Raw genomic sequence first — 16,759 nt, 5'->3', positions numbered from 1 at the left:
GTGTACTTACATATAATAAATAAATCTTTAAAAAAAAGAAAGAAAGAAAATGCCTCCACACCTGGATGGTGGTGGTACACACCTTTAATGCCAGCACTTGGGAAAAAGAGGTAGAAGGATCTTTATGAGTTTGAGGTTGTCCTGGTCTACAGAGTGAGTTCCAGAGGCTACACAGAGAAACCTTGTCAAAAAAAAAAAAAAGCCCTCTATAAAATGGGTTGTAAGCAAGCCTGTAGGGCATTTTCTTATTTATTGTGGGTGGTGCCATCCCTGGGCTGGTGGTCCTGGGTTCTATAAGAAAGCAGGCTGAAGGCTGGAGAAGGTTAAGAGCACCGACTGCTCTTCCAGAGGTTCTGAGTTCAATTCCCAGCACCCACATGGTGGCTCACAACCATCTGCAATGGGATCTGATGCCCTCTTCTGATATGTCTGAAAACAATTACAGTGTATTCATATACCTAAAAATAAATAAATAAATAAATTTTAAAAAGAAGAAAGAAAGCAGGCTGAGCAAGCCATGATGAGCAAGCCAGTTAACAGCAATCTTCCATGGCTTCTGCATCAGCTCCTGCCTCCAGGTTCCTGCCCTGTTTGAGTTTCTGACCTGACTTCCTTCAGTGGTGAACAGTGATTTGGAAGTGTAAGCCAAATAAACTCTTTCCTCCCCAAGTTGCTTTTGGTTCTGATGTTTCATCACAGCAATAGAAACCCTAAGACAGTGTCTCTTGCAGAAATGACCAGGGAACCAAACGCTAATAGGGAAGGCTGAGCTGGGCCCCAAAGAGTGGACAGACCTGGCAAGGTGAGAACCTGATGGAGGTCATCTAGGAGCAGGTCAGGGAGAGGCAGACATACTAGCTTCCTGGTTGGGGGACTCAGGGTGTGGCTAGTGGGATAGCATGTACTTGCCATGTCCTCAGTGTAGGACCTGGGGTACCTTGATGAGTATCCAGTGCTGTGAGTACTAAATATCAAACTTCATATGTAGAAGGAACCACTCTTACTGTCTTACTGGGTGCTAGAACCCTTCTGAAATAAATCACCTACTATGGCCTTAATCCTCTACCCACAAGGGTAGATCAGCAGTGCCATGTTAATCCAGAGACACAGTCCGTCGGTGACTGAATGAAACTTGCTACTGTCACTGTTGCCTCGAATGCCACATTCCACGCTGAGAAGAGAGGTCAGACAGCCTATCTCTCTCCCTTTTGTTTCAGACTCAGTTTTCAGATAAACCTGTCCAAGATCGGGGTCTGGTGGTGACGGACATCAAAGCTGAGGATGTGGTTCTTGAACATCGTAGCTACTGCTCAGCAAGGGCTCGGGAGAGAAACTTTGCTGGAGAGGTCCTAGGCTACGTCACTCCAGTAAGTCGAGAGTTTGTGGTGCAGAACAGGGCTGTCCTCGTGGCTGTTGCTCTGCTCTCCATGGCTGCTGCTGCTGCTGCTGCTGCTATGAAACTGTAGGAGAGATGCTAACATGAAGATGCCAGAGGGAAGGGTACCAGGGTTTTCTTGGGGCTTGCTCCTTATGATTCCAGGTGACCCTCATCAATGCTTCCTGATGTAGAGGAGAGCTCTAGTGCTGTATAGTTCATGGTGGGGACTTGTAGAGCCCTGGTGAAGGGACATGAGCCCCGACCCCAGGCAGTGGGCTGCAGAGTGGAAGAGGGAAGCCCAGGCAGGGAACTGGTGGCAGCTCAAATCCAGCACTGTGATAATGATGACTGACCTGGGCATGTCCAAAGCATTAGGTGACAGCATCACAGCAGTGCAGGTATGTATTTACTTGTTCTCTGTCTGCCCTCTCCTTCCTCTGCCAGTGGAACAGCCATGGCTATGACGTTGCCAAGGTCTTTGGGAGCAAGTTCACACAGATCTCACCAGTCTGGTTGCAGCTGAAGAGACGTGGTCGTGAGATGTTTGAAATTACAGGCCTCCATGATGTGGACCAAGGTTTTTCCACTTCCTTTTTATCTATACTTCCCCTGAGGGCTGAATATGGTAGTGTGAATGTGTGTGTGTCTCTGTGTGTGTCTATCTGCCTGCCTGTCTGCCTCCCAAGTGCTGACATTAAAGGTGTGCACCACCACAGCTAGCTAGGTTGTGTATTATGACTATTGAGTAGCAATGTGAATGTACATAAATATATCAATTGTGACTCTGTTAATAGGCCTGTAATCTCTGCTACTCAGGAGGCTGGAGCAGTAGAATTACTGTCTGTGTGTGACTCTGGATATGATTGTAGGGTTGTGACCGTGAGAGATACCACGTGTGACTAGGTGTGTGTGTGTGAATATGATAGACATGTAGTTTGCTGTCTCAGAGTGGAGCCAGGTGTGCAGAGTGTGAAGAATGGCCTGCCAGGTAAAGACAGTCCCTGGGGCAGTCACCACTATGAAGTCTACAAGGCTGGTCAGCTAAAGGGGGTGAGATGCTATCCTGGGGATGACAGATTGAAGGGCACTGGGAATTTGTGCCTTCTTTCTTTTCTGTCTCTAGTGCCAGGAGCTGTTCAACATTCCTTCTCTTTAATGTCAGAGTTGCATGTGAGTGTAAGGAAGGCAGGCTCTGAGTGACTCATGCATCTGGGCAGTGAATGGTTGGCTCCCCCCTTTTCTCTCTTCCCTAGTGCTCTGCATTTGGTGTCCAAAGAAGAAAATAGGCTGGATCAGGACACTCCACTGATGACACGCACTGTTGGAAGGGGACTAGATAATCTACACAGCTGAACCATATTTGGCCTCTGACAGAATTAACAGGGTTGGCTGGGTTTAGAGTTCTGAGACCAGGAGTGTTTTTTTCCCGATGCTGTGAAGATCTGGGAAAACTGATGGGAGAAGGGACCAGGGCAGGAAGAGGGAGTGGAATAGAGTTGAAGGAGGAGAGAAGTGACTGCAAGGTCGCCCTGGGCCAGAAGAGGAGCGAGGAATGGTATGGACATATGCCCTCTACTGACTGTCCCTTTCATCTCTGACAGGGTGGATGCGAGCTGTCAAGAAGCATGCCAAAGGTGTGCGCATAGGTGAGTGGGCCTGGGGATGGTCAGAAGAGCAGCCTTAGCCATACCGTGTAGATATTACAATTTCCCTGTGGGTAAACAGGTACCCTAGGTCCTTGCATGTTCCTTCTGATCTCGGATGCGCTACTTGAAGGTGTATCTCTCTGCTGAATGCTCTGAGCAGTCAGCTGAGCTTGGCCACCAACACCTCCCTCCTTGGGTGGTGGTTTTCCTGCATACTGTTCCCTTTTCCTTCTTTCTTCCTGTCTAGCAAGCATTACTGAGTTTCCTGGTGCCAGGCTAGGCCTGAGGGTGATGTTGCCCTACCCTGCCTGTGCCTCTGAGGCTCATAGCTGGTATGGGAAGGAAAAATTTCCCAAAGAACAGCAGGAACCTGAGGGCAACAGAGGAGCCTGTAGAGCTCAGGCTTAGGGGAAGCTACTTGAGGATCAGAAGCAACAACAGGAGAGGACCTATCATTCCACCCTGTGGTACAGGAGTGGAAGCCATCACTCATCAGACTGAGATAGACAAGGCAGAGCAGCAAAGATCCAGATGAACTGGGGGTCTAGCCCAGCCAAATATGCCCTAGGGATATTTGACAGGTTAGTGTCTCCTTATTCCTTCCTTCCTCCTGCCAGGCTCTGTGGGTATAGGATGTCTGCACTGGATAGATCCATGACTGCCTCGGTGGCCTCCCTGCTGGTCCCTGCTCTGGGAGCCAAGGGAGCACTTTCACAGACAACAAGAATCAGAGGGCAGTTCATTGTTTCTTGGCCATGATCTTCCTGTGTGTTTTCTCCTGCCACCAGTGCCTCGACTTCTGTTTGAAGACTGGACTTACGATGATTTCCGAAACGTCTTAGACAGTGAGGATGAGATAGAAGAGCTCAGCAAGACTGTGGTACAGGTGGCAAAGGTGAGACCTATGTGCTCCTCAGGACCTCAGGGCTCAGACAGAGCTTGGAGCACCAGCCACCAGACCCCTCCTCCCCAGACAGGCTGTACAGTCTGCTCCCAACTTTCCTCCTTGTCTTGCTTTGCTTTCTTCTCTGACTGAGGCTACCAAAGGTCCCCACCTGCAACCTTCATTTGTTTGTTTGTTTTTCAAGACAGGTTTCTCTGTGTAGCCTTGGCTGTCCTAGAACTCACTCTATTGACCAGGGCAGCTTCAAACTCATTGAGATCCACCTGCCTTTGCCCCAGAGTGCTGGGACTAAAGGTGTGCGCCACCACTGCCTGGCTCCTCTTTTCTCTTTAACACTATTTTTGTGTGCGTGCATGTAGAGGAGAAATAACACAACATGTGTGTAGAGGGCAAAGGACATCTTGCTGGAGTTATTCTTTCCTACCATGTGAATTCCAGGAATCAAACTCAGGTTTTCAGACTTGGCAGAAAGCTCACTTACCTCCTAAGCTATCTTGGTGGCTTTTTTTATTTAAATTTTTTTGAGACACAATCTCACAACGCCCAGACTGACTTCTGAATTTATTGTGTCACTGAGGCTAGACTTGAACTTCTTACCCACCAGCCTCTACCTCCCAAGTGCTGAGATTACAGGTAGTATGACCTGGCTCCTCTTGCTTGAATTTTTTCTTGGGTATCTTCTTATGCAACCCATGTCTTCCAGGGTGGATAGCATAAACCCCACTCAGGCTGTACCACCTCTTGTTGGTAGCTTTGGGAGTTCCAGAGGTGGGAAAGTTTTTATCTCTGGGGCCAGAAAGCTTCCTTTGGCTAAAACTCCATAACTTCCAGAGGTGAGACCATCCCTGCTGGCCATCAGGATGCCTGGGCTACTGCAGGGGTGGAGAAGTGTGGGCAACTGAGCACTCTGCCCTTCTGGCTGCTGTGGCATACCCCCTCCCCCTGCTGCCTGCTTCAGAGGAACTAGTGAATGAGTAGTGCAGACTGGGGTCTTGCCTCGTAAGTGACTGTGCTACTTTGCTATATGCCAAGCCAGTGGCATCTCTTCTGTCTTACCCAATCCTCCTAGATTCCCATTTCTCCTCACCTGCCCATTTCTTTCAGAACCAGCATTTTGACGGTTTTGTGGTGGAGGTCTGGAGCCAGTTGCTGAGCCAGAAACATGTGTGAGTGGGGATGTGGGCAGCTGCTCAGTTCTCTTTCTGGCCCCTATGTTTGGAGAAGCCAGCGGAAGAACCAAGGGAGAGAGAATCTGCCTGGAAAGGCCTTCCTTCCCCAGCCTCTGGGCTCTGGATTGGAGATGGGACCCTATAAAAGGTGGATGCCTACCCAGAGAAGCCATGAATAGCCACAGGGCAGGCAGCTTGTCCTGACCACATCACTGTGCTAGTCTGGAGGGCCCTCTAGGATGGCTAAAGGAAATGGGGGATCCTCACCCAGGAGGACTGAATGAGAGAAGGGTGGCTGGGTCTACGCTATAGATGTTCAGCTTAAACCCAAGTAGATTTCCTCACTGAGCACAAAGGAGTCTTCCTGGGACATTAAAAAGAGGCTGATTGAGTGTGGCCAACACCTGGGGTGTGATGGTCACAATGTTTACTGGGAAAGGAATGTCCAAGTGCATAGGAGGAGTCTGCTGGGAGGAGGCCGCAGAAGGCCTCATGTCTCCTTGCTGCCACCATCCCAGCCAGCAGCCAGTGCATCTGAAACTTACAGGAGTGAGACCAGGAAGGAGGGAATTGTGCGGAGTGCCAGCAGCTCCAACACAGCCTGAGGCTGGCTGCCTACTGAGGAATGGGACTTCCTTGATCCTTAGCTCAGGTTATTTGGGTCCTGAAACAGCTACCTTAGTTAGCTCTGCCAAATTGGGAGTTCTACCCTTTAGAAGATGACACAAGGACATTTTGTCCTGCACAGGACTGTCTGGGTACACTCTCAGTAGAAGTTTGCACAGTTCATAACGGATGTTTGGACAGTAGAGGCTCTGGAATCAGCTCCATCTCCTTTTTTTGCATAAAGGAGTTCTGTTTGTGCTTTTTAAGCCACAGTTCAGAATTGGCTCAGCCATTCTCCTGTCCTTTACTGTCTCAGAGGTTCCTCCTAGCCCTTTGTTACTCTTAGAGACTTTGCTATTTGTAGAGACTGTAGGTCTCAACTCTGTCCACTTGGAGGCAGCATCCACACACGAATCTCTTGTAGCCTGCAAAGGAGGTTCTGGTGAGATGAAACACTCCCTGTAGGGGTGGGAATGAGGAAGTCATTTGATGAAGGGATGTTCATTCTGAGAGCCCAGAGGGTGTACCTAGTGCCAGGTGTGCCTGGGCCTTGCCCTTGATGAAAGACCCTAATCAGAGGCAACCACAGGGGAGAAGTGTGCCCGTGAGTTAGTAGGGAATCTTCTGCCTGCAGTACCTCTGAAAGGACCACAGCTCTGGCCTTCGAGTTAGGTGCCCCCAACTCTTAGCCATGTTACATCTCCAGACCCAGCTTTGTGTCCTTGCTGGGCAGAGGGCCCCAACAAAGATGACTCCGCTGCCAACCATCCTTTCTTTTAATTCTGGAGACCACAGATCTATTAATCAGAGATTTGCTATAATTTATTTGTGTTTCAGCACATTAAGTAGGCAGCAAAACACAGCTGCATTGTGTCTAGGCTCCCAATAGATCATTAATATCAGATGGGGAGGTCTAGGGATGGGAGGCTCAAGAGCCTGCAGTAGGAGACATGGAAGTAGGAACAGCCTCCATGAACCTTTGTGCTCTGGGGATAGTGCAGAGCTCTTTGCAGAGCAGGAATGAGGCTGAGGCATAGATAGTGGCCAGGCTCCTGAGCCCCAAAGTCCATCTAGCTTATGATTCCTTTGGACACTGCCCCAGGAGGAGCCTGGTTGTCGTAGACACAATAGAAATGTAGAAGGAGAGTACAGCTGTGGTTGACGTTCCCTGCCTCTTAACATTGTAAGTATCTGTCTTGGATTTGAAGAACTAAGTCACATGTTTGACACATACATGTTTGCCCTTAGTCTAAGGTGATAGTAGGGCCCAAGACTCTTGGTTTCAGGAGACAGCCTTTTTTCCAGTTTTCCCAGAGCATACTGGATGTGTAGAGGGACTGTTTGACTCATCTTTGGGGGCTTTTCTTCAGATTACCATATGTCACAATTATCTGTCCTTAGGCAGAAGTCGCTAGTCATGGCAGGAGAGGCTATGCAGGCAGCATTTAGGCCACCTGGTCTTAGGGTCCTATGAGAGCAGGTCCCGCCTAGTATCCCAGTCTGTTTAGGCTCCTATCAAAGGCTTTTCTTCGGGGCTTTAGCCAGCCCTATTCAGGATAAATTCCATTTACGGGGCTCATCCCAGCAAACACCACAGGTCTTGTAGTAGTAACCTCTTCAAAATGTGGATGGCAGCAATGGCAGGGAAGTGATGGCTGCTGGAAACAGTAGATTTTTGGGTAACCTTGTGTAACCTTGCCCCTGGAAGATGTTGGTCCCTCAGTGGAAGACAGACTGCTAACAAAGAGCCTATATTCTCTGCCCCCATCGCTGTCTCATCCCAGTGGCTTCTGGTCACATGCATTGGCTATTTGGCACAGGCTCGGAGATATGCTGCCTACAAGATCTGTTGGCTAAGTCTTTTATGGGCTAAGTCTACTGCCAGTCCCACTAAAAGTCTGTCTGGGGTACTCGTATAGAGTCCCTATGTCTAGAGTGGCTGTAGTGTGGGCCCTTGAGATGGATGAGGCAGGCTCGTACTTGTCTTCTGAAAGCCCCTGGAATGACCTTAGGCACCTCTGAGTCCTTAGGTCTCATATGCCCTGAGGAAAAGATCATCCTGCTGCTGTCCTACAGTCTTCCTTTGGTGGGGTTGGCTTTCCACATTACTTCAGCACATGGGCAGCATTCTTCTGGTCCACCTGCATAAGAGCTGTATTGCTACCTGCAACCTACAAAGTGTATACCAGACCAAAGAAGGACAGACAACTGGGACTTATTGCCCTTTAGCCCCTCATCGCTAGAGTTGTCACACTGTAATCCCTGATACTCAGGTTGAAAAGTTATAGCTCAATTTGGGTCACATCAGAGAGAGTGAAGCCATTGCTGTCCAGAGTTAGCCACTGACAGGACTCTACAGAGTGTCTGCAGAGATGATCTAGGGGCAAGTCTTGCAGCCAGTAGGTACTCAGCTTTGGCTGTACAAATGTAGGCCTTGTCAGCCTGTCTGCAGATGGAGCTGTTCTCGAAGGTCCAGCTGTACGGGGGGGGGGGGGGACTTTCTTTACAAAGCAGTAGCAGACCCTCCTTGAGTGAGCACAGCGTGACAAACCTGACCTCATAGCAGTTGCATTGGGCCAACTCCTTTCAGATGGCCACCTTCAGGGAAACAGCTGGTGTAGAACATGTTACAGGCAGTCCACTAGAGGGGTAAGGAGAAGGTGGGCTCCCAGGCCATGTGAGGAGGGAAGCTGGCATCTGTCCTTGAGGTATACCGCCAGCTGTCTCTCCGCCTTGCCTGGCTTACCCCTCTGCCCCGCTCTCTTAGTATCTACTCCAAGTATTCATTTCATCTTCCTTCCCTGCCTTGCACGTTGCTCAAAGTGTTTTGTGGTACCCCATAGCTTGAAGGTGATTAGGATTCTCTGGGTCAGTATTTGGCCCTTCAGTGCCCTGAAAACACCACTTTCCTGGGGATCCCCAAGTATGAGGAAAGGCAGGCTCAACTGGGGTACAGAGTCTCCTTTCCCTCAGCTCCCCTCATGGGTTCACACTGAAGAGCAGTACAGAAAACCCTGTGAAGGGCTTGTAGTTCTGCAACAGGGCCTAAGGATGGTGCTCCATCTGGTATGTTCTTGATGCAGTGGGTGCCAGGGAGCCCCACAGTGCTCTGGGCTAACCTTGCTTCTTGCATCTTACAGAGGCCTCATTCACATGCTTACTCACTTGGCTGAGGCGCTGCACCAGGCCAGGCTGCTGGTCATTCTGGTCATCCCACCCGCTGTCACCCCGGGGTAAGTGCACTCTAAGGGTGGAAAACAGTTAGTCAAGGGCCCTCACTCCAAAAAAAAAAAAAAAGGTTGTAAGGGAGGGGGAAGCTGACCTACAGTTCTGACCTGTCTTGTCCCTCAATATAGACATCAACTGAGGAATTCATCACCGTGAGAATCCATAAGTTTAGACTCATTATCTAATGTCTCTGGGGCTCTGAGGCACCTAGTTCAGTTCTTAGGCTATCAATACTTAATTGCCTATAGCATATTGCACTACAGCTGGGCAAGCTGCTGCCAACTGGAGCCACTGAAGCCTATGTTCCAGACTCTGGCTCCTTCCCATTCCCAGCCGTGTGAGGCAGCTCTTTTGGAACCTTTGGGACAAGATGTAATGACCTAGGTACAACTGGAGCCAAGGCATTTGGATTCCCATGTCTACCCTGCCTAGACCCTCTCCTAGAAATCACCAGTGTTTGACTTAGAAATGACAATACTGTGAAGCAGGAGACTCAGTCACCCAGGGATAGACCTGGGGTACAGCAGGCAGGAACAGGTATGGAAGGCAGGTAGCACTATTGGTAGTAGTCCTAGGAATCTTCCTGGTGTTTAAACTTTCAAGGGCAGCCCTATCTACTTGGCCCTCAAACTCTCTGATGGATGCTAAGCTCCCTGGTCTACACACTAGAAGAAAGTACCCTTCTCTCTGGTCATCTCTGAGTCTTCAGCTATTTGAAATGATAGTAGCTGGATATAGTTGGCTATGCCTCCAGGGCATGGGGTGTCATTGGCAACTCGATGAATCCTTATGAAAGAAATTACTTTGCTGTGAATTTAAGGCTAGCCTGATCTACATAGCAACTTCCAGGCCAGTCAAGGCTACATAGAGAAACCATTGTCTCATATAAAGGTGAAAAGCCTAGTGTGGTGTATATATCTTTAATTCCAGCACTCATGGGGCTGAGGCAGGTGGATCTTTGTGAGTTTGAAGCCAGCCTGATCTATATGATGAGTTCCAGACCAGCCAGAGTTACACTGAGATGTTGTCTCAAAAAAAAACCCAAGACAAATAGAGAAAAAACAAAAAACAAAAAACCAAGTTAATGTAGCACCTGCAAGGTGCTTGGGCAGCTGACAGGAACACTATTTGATGACGACCTACTCTGTGTCACTTAGTGTCACCTGTCACTACAGGTGCTACTATAGAGGCAGTTCAAAGCTTAAGACCCACCAGCTCGAGGTAGTATTCCCATCCCAACCTTAAGTGTGCCAAGGCCCCTGTGTGTGGTGTGGATGTCTGCCTGCTGTCTGGGCTTTCTCAGTAAACTTCCTCAGCTCTCAGCCCATTAGTAAGGGCTGCTGAGTACAACAGCAGGCTCTGCACATTGATTTCAGGCCTAGCCCAGGAGTCCTGCTGCAGAGTGTATGCCGTGGGGTCTGGTGCCTCTGGGTAGGAACCTGGAAAGTAGAAAGCATGAGAGTTGTATGCCACTCTGCTCAGGAGCTCTAGAAGTGCTAGGTGACACAGGGTAGGTCTCAGCAGCTAGTATCTGTGACAGCTAGCTGTCCAAGTACCTTACAGGTGCTAAATTAGCTCAAGTCACTTTTGTTGTTGTTTTGTTTTGTTTTTAACAACATATCACTGTATCCTTGACTGGCCTGGAATTCGCCATGTAGGCTAGGTTACGTTTTAATGTGTGGGGCCTGTGTGTGTAGTGAGGCTCCATTCTATAAGTTTTCTTCCTCAGCTGAACAAACAGTCTTGCAGACCCAGGTGGAAGAGACAGCAAGGGAGTCACAGACTTCCAGAAGGACCTCCAGAATTGTGGTATCGGCTGCCTCTGCCGGGTGCTCATTTCTGGATCTCTTGGTACACAATGTTGGCTGGGGTGCCATAGCTAGGTGGAAACTTGGAGTGTACAGTTCAGAACCCTGTGGCAGGTTTTGAGTCTGTAGAAACTGCTCTCAGATTCTGGTCAGGCTTGGGGTGCCATATTTTGCAGAGGACCTCTCTGCCCAAGCATCTCCACCCAAACCCTCAGTCCTCTGCCCAAGGCCAAGGCCATCACCCACTCGGCAGTGACTGAGGCACATAGTTCACCTTCTGTGGCCATGAGGAGAGGGATTCTGGAGGGTACCCAGAGTGGGGGTGGGGGACACATCTGCAGTGGCTGGAAGACGGACCAAGAGTGGCAAGAGTCTGAGGGGAAGCAGGGCCCTTAGCTGGTTGATGCCCTGTGGGATTGACCCTCCTGCCTTGAGGGTAGTGGGGCTCTGTTGGCACTGCTCCAGGGCATGGGGATGCTTACTGTCCTCCTTGTTTGTCCTCCCCCAACCCTTAGCAGAGAGCCACCTCTACAAGGGAGCCAAATCAGCAACTGTGCCCTGCATCTTCAGCAGGACACAGTCATGTTGTCATTTGCCTCATAAAGGCTGCTCTAGGAAGACAGCTCGGGTGTGTGGGAGTGGGGGTGGCTTCTAGTTATCAAATGAAAATTCATTTATGTCCTTTGTCACCAAAGGCAGGTTAAGTCAGAGCTGCTACAGAAATGACTGCCACAGCACTGCAGACCCTCGGGGTCCTGCCCTATAACTGGGCAGCTATTCAGCCAAGCTGACCTTGAGCACTTCAAGGTTACTTGCATACACTCAGCAATATAAAAACCAGGGCAGAGTGGCAGCCTTGAAGATGTAGTTTAATTAGATCCCCATACCTACTGGGGCTAGCAACATACCATCTTAGGGACATAGGAGATAATCAGGTTTGCTTCTAGCCAACCTCTTGGGTTTCTCAAAAGCCAGTAACATACAATCCAGAATGGCAGTGAGGGGTGTGGCAAGTTAGAAGTCAGGTCAATCTCTAACCTGCCTTTCACATTTCCTTGGCCTCCTTAGCTCTTAGGGACCTCTTAGGTTGATGACAGAGATCACAGGAACAACAAGGCCAGGCAATATGGGTAACAGGGACTGTTAACTGTAGGGTAAACTGGCAACCCATTCTGTTGTCCTGGAAGTAGGGCCTGGCTCATCACCCAGGGGCATGGAGAGAGGAGTCAGAGGAGGCAAGAGTCACAGGGACAAGGGCATAAAGCTTCAGAGGAAGGCTGTGGGACAGCTCCAAGAAGGGTTGTCTTAAGTCTGGGTACCTTCTATCTGGCTGTAACTCCAATACTAAGATGCTGTCAACTATAGATGGTGTTAATTGTGGACTGGAGGAGGGAGGCACACACCCTGTGGGCTGAGGGACAGGGAGCTAAAGTTTGTGTGTTGGAATCTCCAGAGCAGGAAAGAGTGCTGCTTTGCTGAGATACCGTAGCCCTGGGGCATGGTTAAGAGTTGACAGCTTCATTGACTTCCCTGAGGTTGCAGGTGACAGTGGGGTGGGGCTGCTGGGCCCATAACTGTTATGTTCATGAGTATTTTCTGCAGGCTACAGCTGCACAGTGTGCCCTGGCACCATCTGGGCATTTTCCCTAGCTATAGGGTGTCTGGATAAAGAACCACATGGCCGGAGGGCTCCAGCCCAGTGTCATTACAGTTCTGCTCTCTGCAAAAGAGGGTCTCATCATTGGAAAGAGTGGGTAGCCTGGGCTATGAGAATTGCCCCATTTTAGCGCTTAGTGTCTCACTGCCTGGGCTAGGTACTTTCCTGCTTTGCCATGGGAAGGCCCCAGCTGCATGGGGCCTGTCCAAGACCCAGGCACTGAGTAATGTGTTTTGTTATATTGTTTTCCTCCCTCAGAAATTAATTCAGAACATGAGGTTTTCAGCATGAATAGTAATTTCTGTTTATTGGAAGTCATGCCATGTGTGGCCTATTGGCAAGCTGTTTTTATGTCTCTAGCATGGACTCATTTTGTCCTGGTGCTGTGGAACAAAGAGAAACAGCTCAGTGGCCAGGCTCCCCAGAGGTTTGGGGCAGGAGCAGGGCAGGCTGGGGAGGGTTGGCTCTAGCAACAGCTTCTGCATAGCCTTTCTCCCTCAAAGACAGAAGGACAAATAACATATTCCCAGAGAAAACCCCAAGGGCATAGCTGGGAGGATGGGAGTAGGGAGGGTAGTAAGAGGCCCAGTGGTGTCCCATTCTTCCTGTTGATGGCTACCACCCTAGAAGGTTGCTCCATTTCAGGAAAGTGTTGGCTGTGTTCCTGTTTGTCTTCATCTTGTCTTAGCCTGACCACTTAAGAATAAGGCCATTCTGACATGTGGGCTGTTCTTAATGGCTCAGCCTGTGGAACTGGGTTACATCAGTGAGAAGCTGCATATGGGAACCTCTGGGAATAATGCATGCTTCAGGAAAATAGGCCCCACAGGGTCCCATGGTCTTCCCAAAATTCCCACTCACGCCTGTCCCTGTATTCTGTCTCTCTCCCACCTTGCCCCCTCTCCTATGGTGTCAGAACCTCTGACACCCTTGTTCTTCAGGTGCTCCAACCTCTGCCTTCAGCACTCATTATCTCCCCATCCGTGCCTGCCCTGCTCGGTGTTCCAGTAACACAGTGAGGGCAAGTGCTATAGCAGTCTTCCTGGAGGAGCTAAAGGTGACCATGGGGGGTCTGTGCCTAGAGACAGGGAACCCAAAGGTCAGAGGATAGCAAACAACACTGTGTGCTGGGGCCAGCTGTGCCTGGGCAGAATCATATGGTGATCAGATCTTTGTAACCTACCTTGAACTCACGGAATGCCTTCTGGCCTGCCCACTCCTCTGGGTGAGGTCTAACTGATAGGTGAGCTGGTCCAAGAAGCACAACTGGTAGGGAATACCATTTGAGGTCTTAGGAATCCAGGCAGTGGGCAGTGCTGTTACCTAACAGATGGCAGATACTGTCTACGTTGACTAGTCCTGTCTACAGTTCCCTCTGAGCTTCTGGCCTGGGGTCAGAGGGTGCTTACAGCCTGGCCAGTGTGGTTTAGCAGAAGAAGTTTTTCTGGGAGCCTTCAGACAGGATCTATGCCCCCTCTCTGTGCAAGGTTGATGCAGATTTATCCTGCCATTGGGAGAGGCCTGCTTTTCTTCACTGTGAGTATCTGGGCATTGAGTGACACTGACGTAAGTCTTCAGGGAGAAGTGTTCTTCCCCAGCCTTGAGTGAGGCCACAGGTCCCTGGGTGGGACTTTGCCAGGTATAGCTACTCTGCTTGGAACTTTCTAGGCCCCAGGAGCCTCTTCTTGCCCAAAGGCTTCAGCCACACCTTTCTGAGCCTTTCTGAGCCTTCCTCCTACACTTGTGCTGAATCCATGACACAAGGTAGGACTAAGAAAGGGTACTCCTCTGCCAGTCTCTAGCTGTAGCTCATGCGTTTCTTGATGAGCAATCAGATCTAGAAACAGCAGGGCCTGACATACTAGGAGTCTGTAAACATTGGCAGGTTTAGATGAGGGTCCACCTAGGAGCAGGCAAGCCTTTGCCATAGGAGCCTGTCTTAGTCTTAGTTTCTATTGCATTTCTATAAAGAGATAGTATGACCTTGGGGGCTGGGGAGATGGCTCAGCAGTTAAAGAACACTGACTGCTCTTCCAGAGGTCCTGAGTTCAGTTCCCAGTAACCACGTGGTAACTCAAAACCATCCGTAATGGGTTTTGGTGCCCTCTTCTGGTATGTCTTAAGACAGCTATAGTGTACTCATATACATAAAATAAGTAAATCTTTAGAAAGGAAGAAAGGAAGGAAGGAAGGAAGGAAGGAAGGAAGGAAGGAAGGAAGGAAGGAAGGAAGGAAGGAAGGAAGAAGGAAAGAAAGGAAGAAAGAAGGAAAGGAAGGAAGAAAGAAAGATAGCATAACCAAGGTAACTCTTTTAGAAGAAAGCCTTTAATTGGGGACTTGCTTATAGTTTTAGGTTAGGCTGTGATAATAATAATGGTGAGAAGCAGACAGTCACAGAGCTGGAATAGTAGCTGGGATCTTTATATCCTTACCCATAGGCAAAGGCGGGAGCAGGGACTGGACCTGGTATTGGCTTTTGAAACCTTAAAGCCTGGGAGCTGGCAAGATGGCTCAGCGGGTAAGAGCACTGACTGCTCTTCTGAAAGTCCTGAGTTCAAATTCCAGCAACCACATGGTGGCTCACAACCACCTGTAATGAGATTTGATGCCCTCTTCTGGTGGGTCTGAAGACAGCTACAGTGTACTTATGTATAATAATAAATTTTGGGGCCAGAACGAGTGGAGTTGACCTGAGCAAGCGGGGCTGACTGGAGCAAGCAGAGGCCCTAAAAATTCAATTCCTAACAACCACATGAAGGCTCACAACCATCTGTACAGCTATAGTGTACTCATACATAAAATAAATAAATCTTTAAAAAAACCAAAAATCTCAAATCCTACTCCTAATGACAAACCTCCTCCAATAAGATCACACCTTCTAATTCTTCCCAAACAGTTCAACTAACTGTTGACTAACTATTCAAATGAATGAGCCTATATATGAGTGAACCCTTCTCACTCTAAGGACACCACAGAGCCATAGTTCTAGATTGAATGATTGGTCTCCATTGGGAGCAGGAGTAGGAAGAACTGTTATATTATGGGGCCAAGATAATATGTTTCAGAGGCCCTGGGGACACGGGGAAATGGTTCAGCCATGTCTGGGCAACTGGGACCTCTATGAGTCTGTCCTCTTCTATATGTTCCCACTATGGAATGGTTCTGGAAGAGGGTGAGTGCCAGGTAAGCTGTGCAGCTCTTACCCCTCTTGCTCTCAGGACCTTCCAGGGGGAAGGAAAGAGGGACTTCTCTGTTTGACTTCAGCCCTCATCCTAGCACCCAAAGTATATATGACCCCAGCCAAATAGCACACTACTGAGGGAAAGTACAAAATAGCACACTAGAGCAGCAGTACTCAACTTTGGGTTGTGACCCCATGGGGGGTGTCAAACAACCAACCTTTTCATGGGGGTCACGTAAGACCATCAGAAAACACAGGTATTTACATTACAATTCCTAATAGTAGCAAAACTACAGTTATAAAGTAACAGCCTAAATAATTTTATTGCTGGAGGTCACCACAACATGCAGAACTGTATTAAAGGGCCGCAGCATTAGGAAGGTTGAGAACTACTGTCTTAGAGGAAGGAGAAGGGGTACAGGCTGGGAACCCAGACAGCATGCTTGTTCTGACTCTTATTGAGGAAGGCCAGCCATCCATACATAGTAACTCAACGTAGGTTTGCTTGCCTTGTCACAGGACTGACCAGCTGGGCATGTTTACACACAAGGAGTTTGAGCAACTGGCCCCCATACTAGATGGCTTCAGCCTCATGACATATGACTACTCCACATCACAGCAGTGAGTATGGGCTGGTAGGGCGCTGTATGTACAGTTGGTCCTCAGGAAGATACAGGCCTGCACCTTGGTCTCTCAAGCGGACATCTGCCTCTATGGACATCTGCCTCTGTTGGGCTCTGTGGACCAACACATATGGGCAGTCACTTTCTTTGCACCAGATGCTGCCAGATGGAAGCTAATGGTGTTCCTTCCCCGTTCTCAGGAGAGCTGACACTGCCTGGGTGGAACTTTGTCACCAGTGACATAGGCACAGTCTGTCTGCCACTTCTGTTTCCCTTGGGCATTGGTCCTAGCTGCATGTCTACTGACCCTTCCTTGCTCAGTATTTTAGACATGTTCCTACTTCTCTAGGGATGGGGAGATTACAAGTAAGTACTTGCCCCATGCAAGGCACCTGTGGGTCCCCTCAAAAGGTGCCAAGGTTGCCAGGCGGTGGTGGCGCACGCCTTTAATCCCAGCACTTGGAAGGCAGAGGCAGGTGGATTTCTGAGTTTGAGGCCAGCCTGGTCTACAAAGTGAGTTCCAGGACAGCCAGGGCTATACAGAGAAACCCTGTCTCGA

At 49.2% G+C, this 16,759-nt stretch overlaps 1 protein-coding gene across 2 annotated transcripts in view; it reads left to right on the top strand.

The window, feature by feature from the left end:
* Nucleotides 1-16,759, top strand: part of Chid1 (chitinase domain containing 1) — a 40,556-nt gene that overhangs the window by 7,663 nt on the left and 16,134 nt on the right. For both annotated transcript variants that reach the window (XM_029535068.1, XM_021190604.2), the window contains 7 exons: nt 1,218-1,367; nt 1,823-1,955; nt 2,980-3,024; nt 3,813-3,919; nt 5,033-5,094; nt 8,844-8,936; nt 16,097-16,198. In XM_029535068.1, the coding sequence (XP_029390928.1) occupies nt 1,218-1,367; nt 1,823-1,955; nt 2,980-3,024; nt 3,813-3,919; nt 5,033-5,094; nt 8,844-8,936; nt 16,097-16,198 (692 nt within the window). The remainder of the gene's footprint in view (nt 1-1,217; nt 1,368-1,822; nt 1,956-2,979; nt 3,025-3,812; nt 3,920-5,032; nt 5,095-8,843; nt 8,937-16,096; nt 16,199-16,759) is intronic.

Source organism: Mus pahari, chromosome 1 (genome assembly GCF_900095145.1).
Source record: "Mus pahari chromosome 1, PAHARI_EIJ_v1.1, whole genome shotgun sequence".
NCBI classification, from domain to species: domain Eukaryota; kingdom Metazoa; phylum Chordata; class Mammalia; order Rodentia; family Muridae; genus Mus; species Mus pahari.
This window is presented reverse-complemented; position numbering and strand designations above follow the sequence as displayed.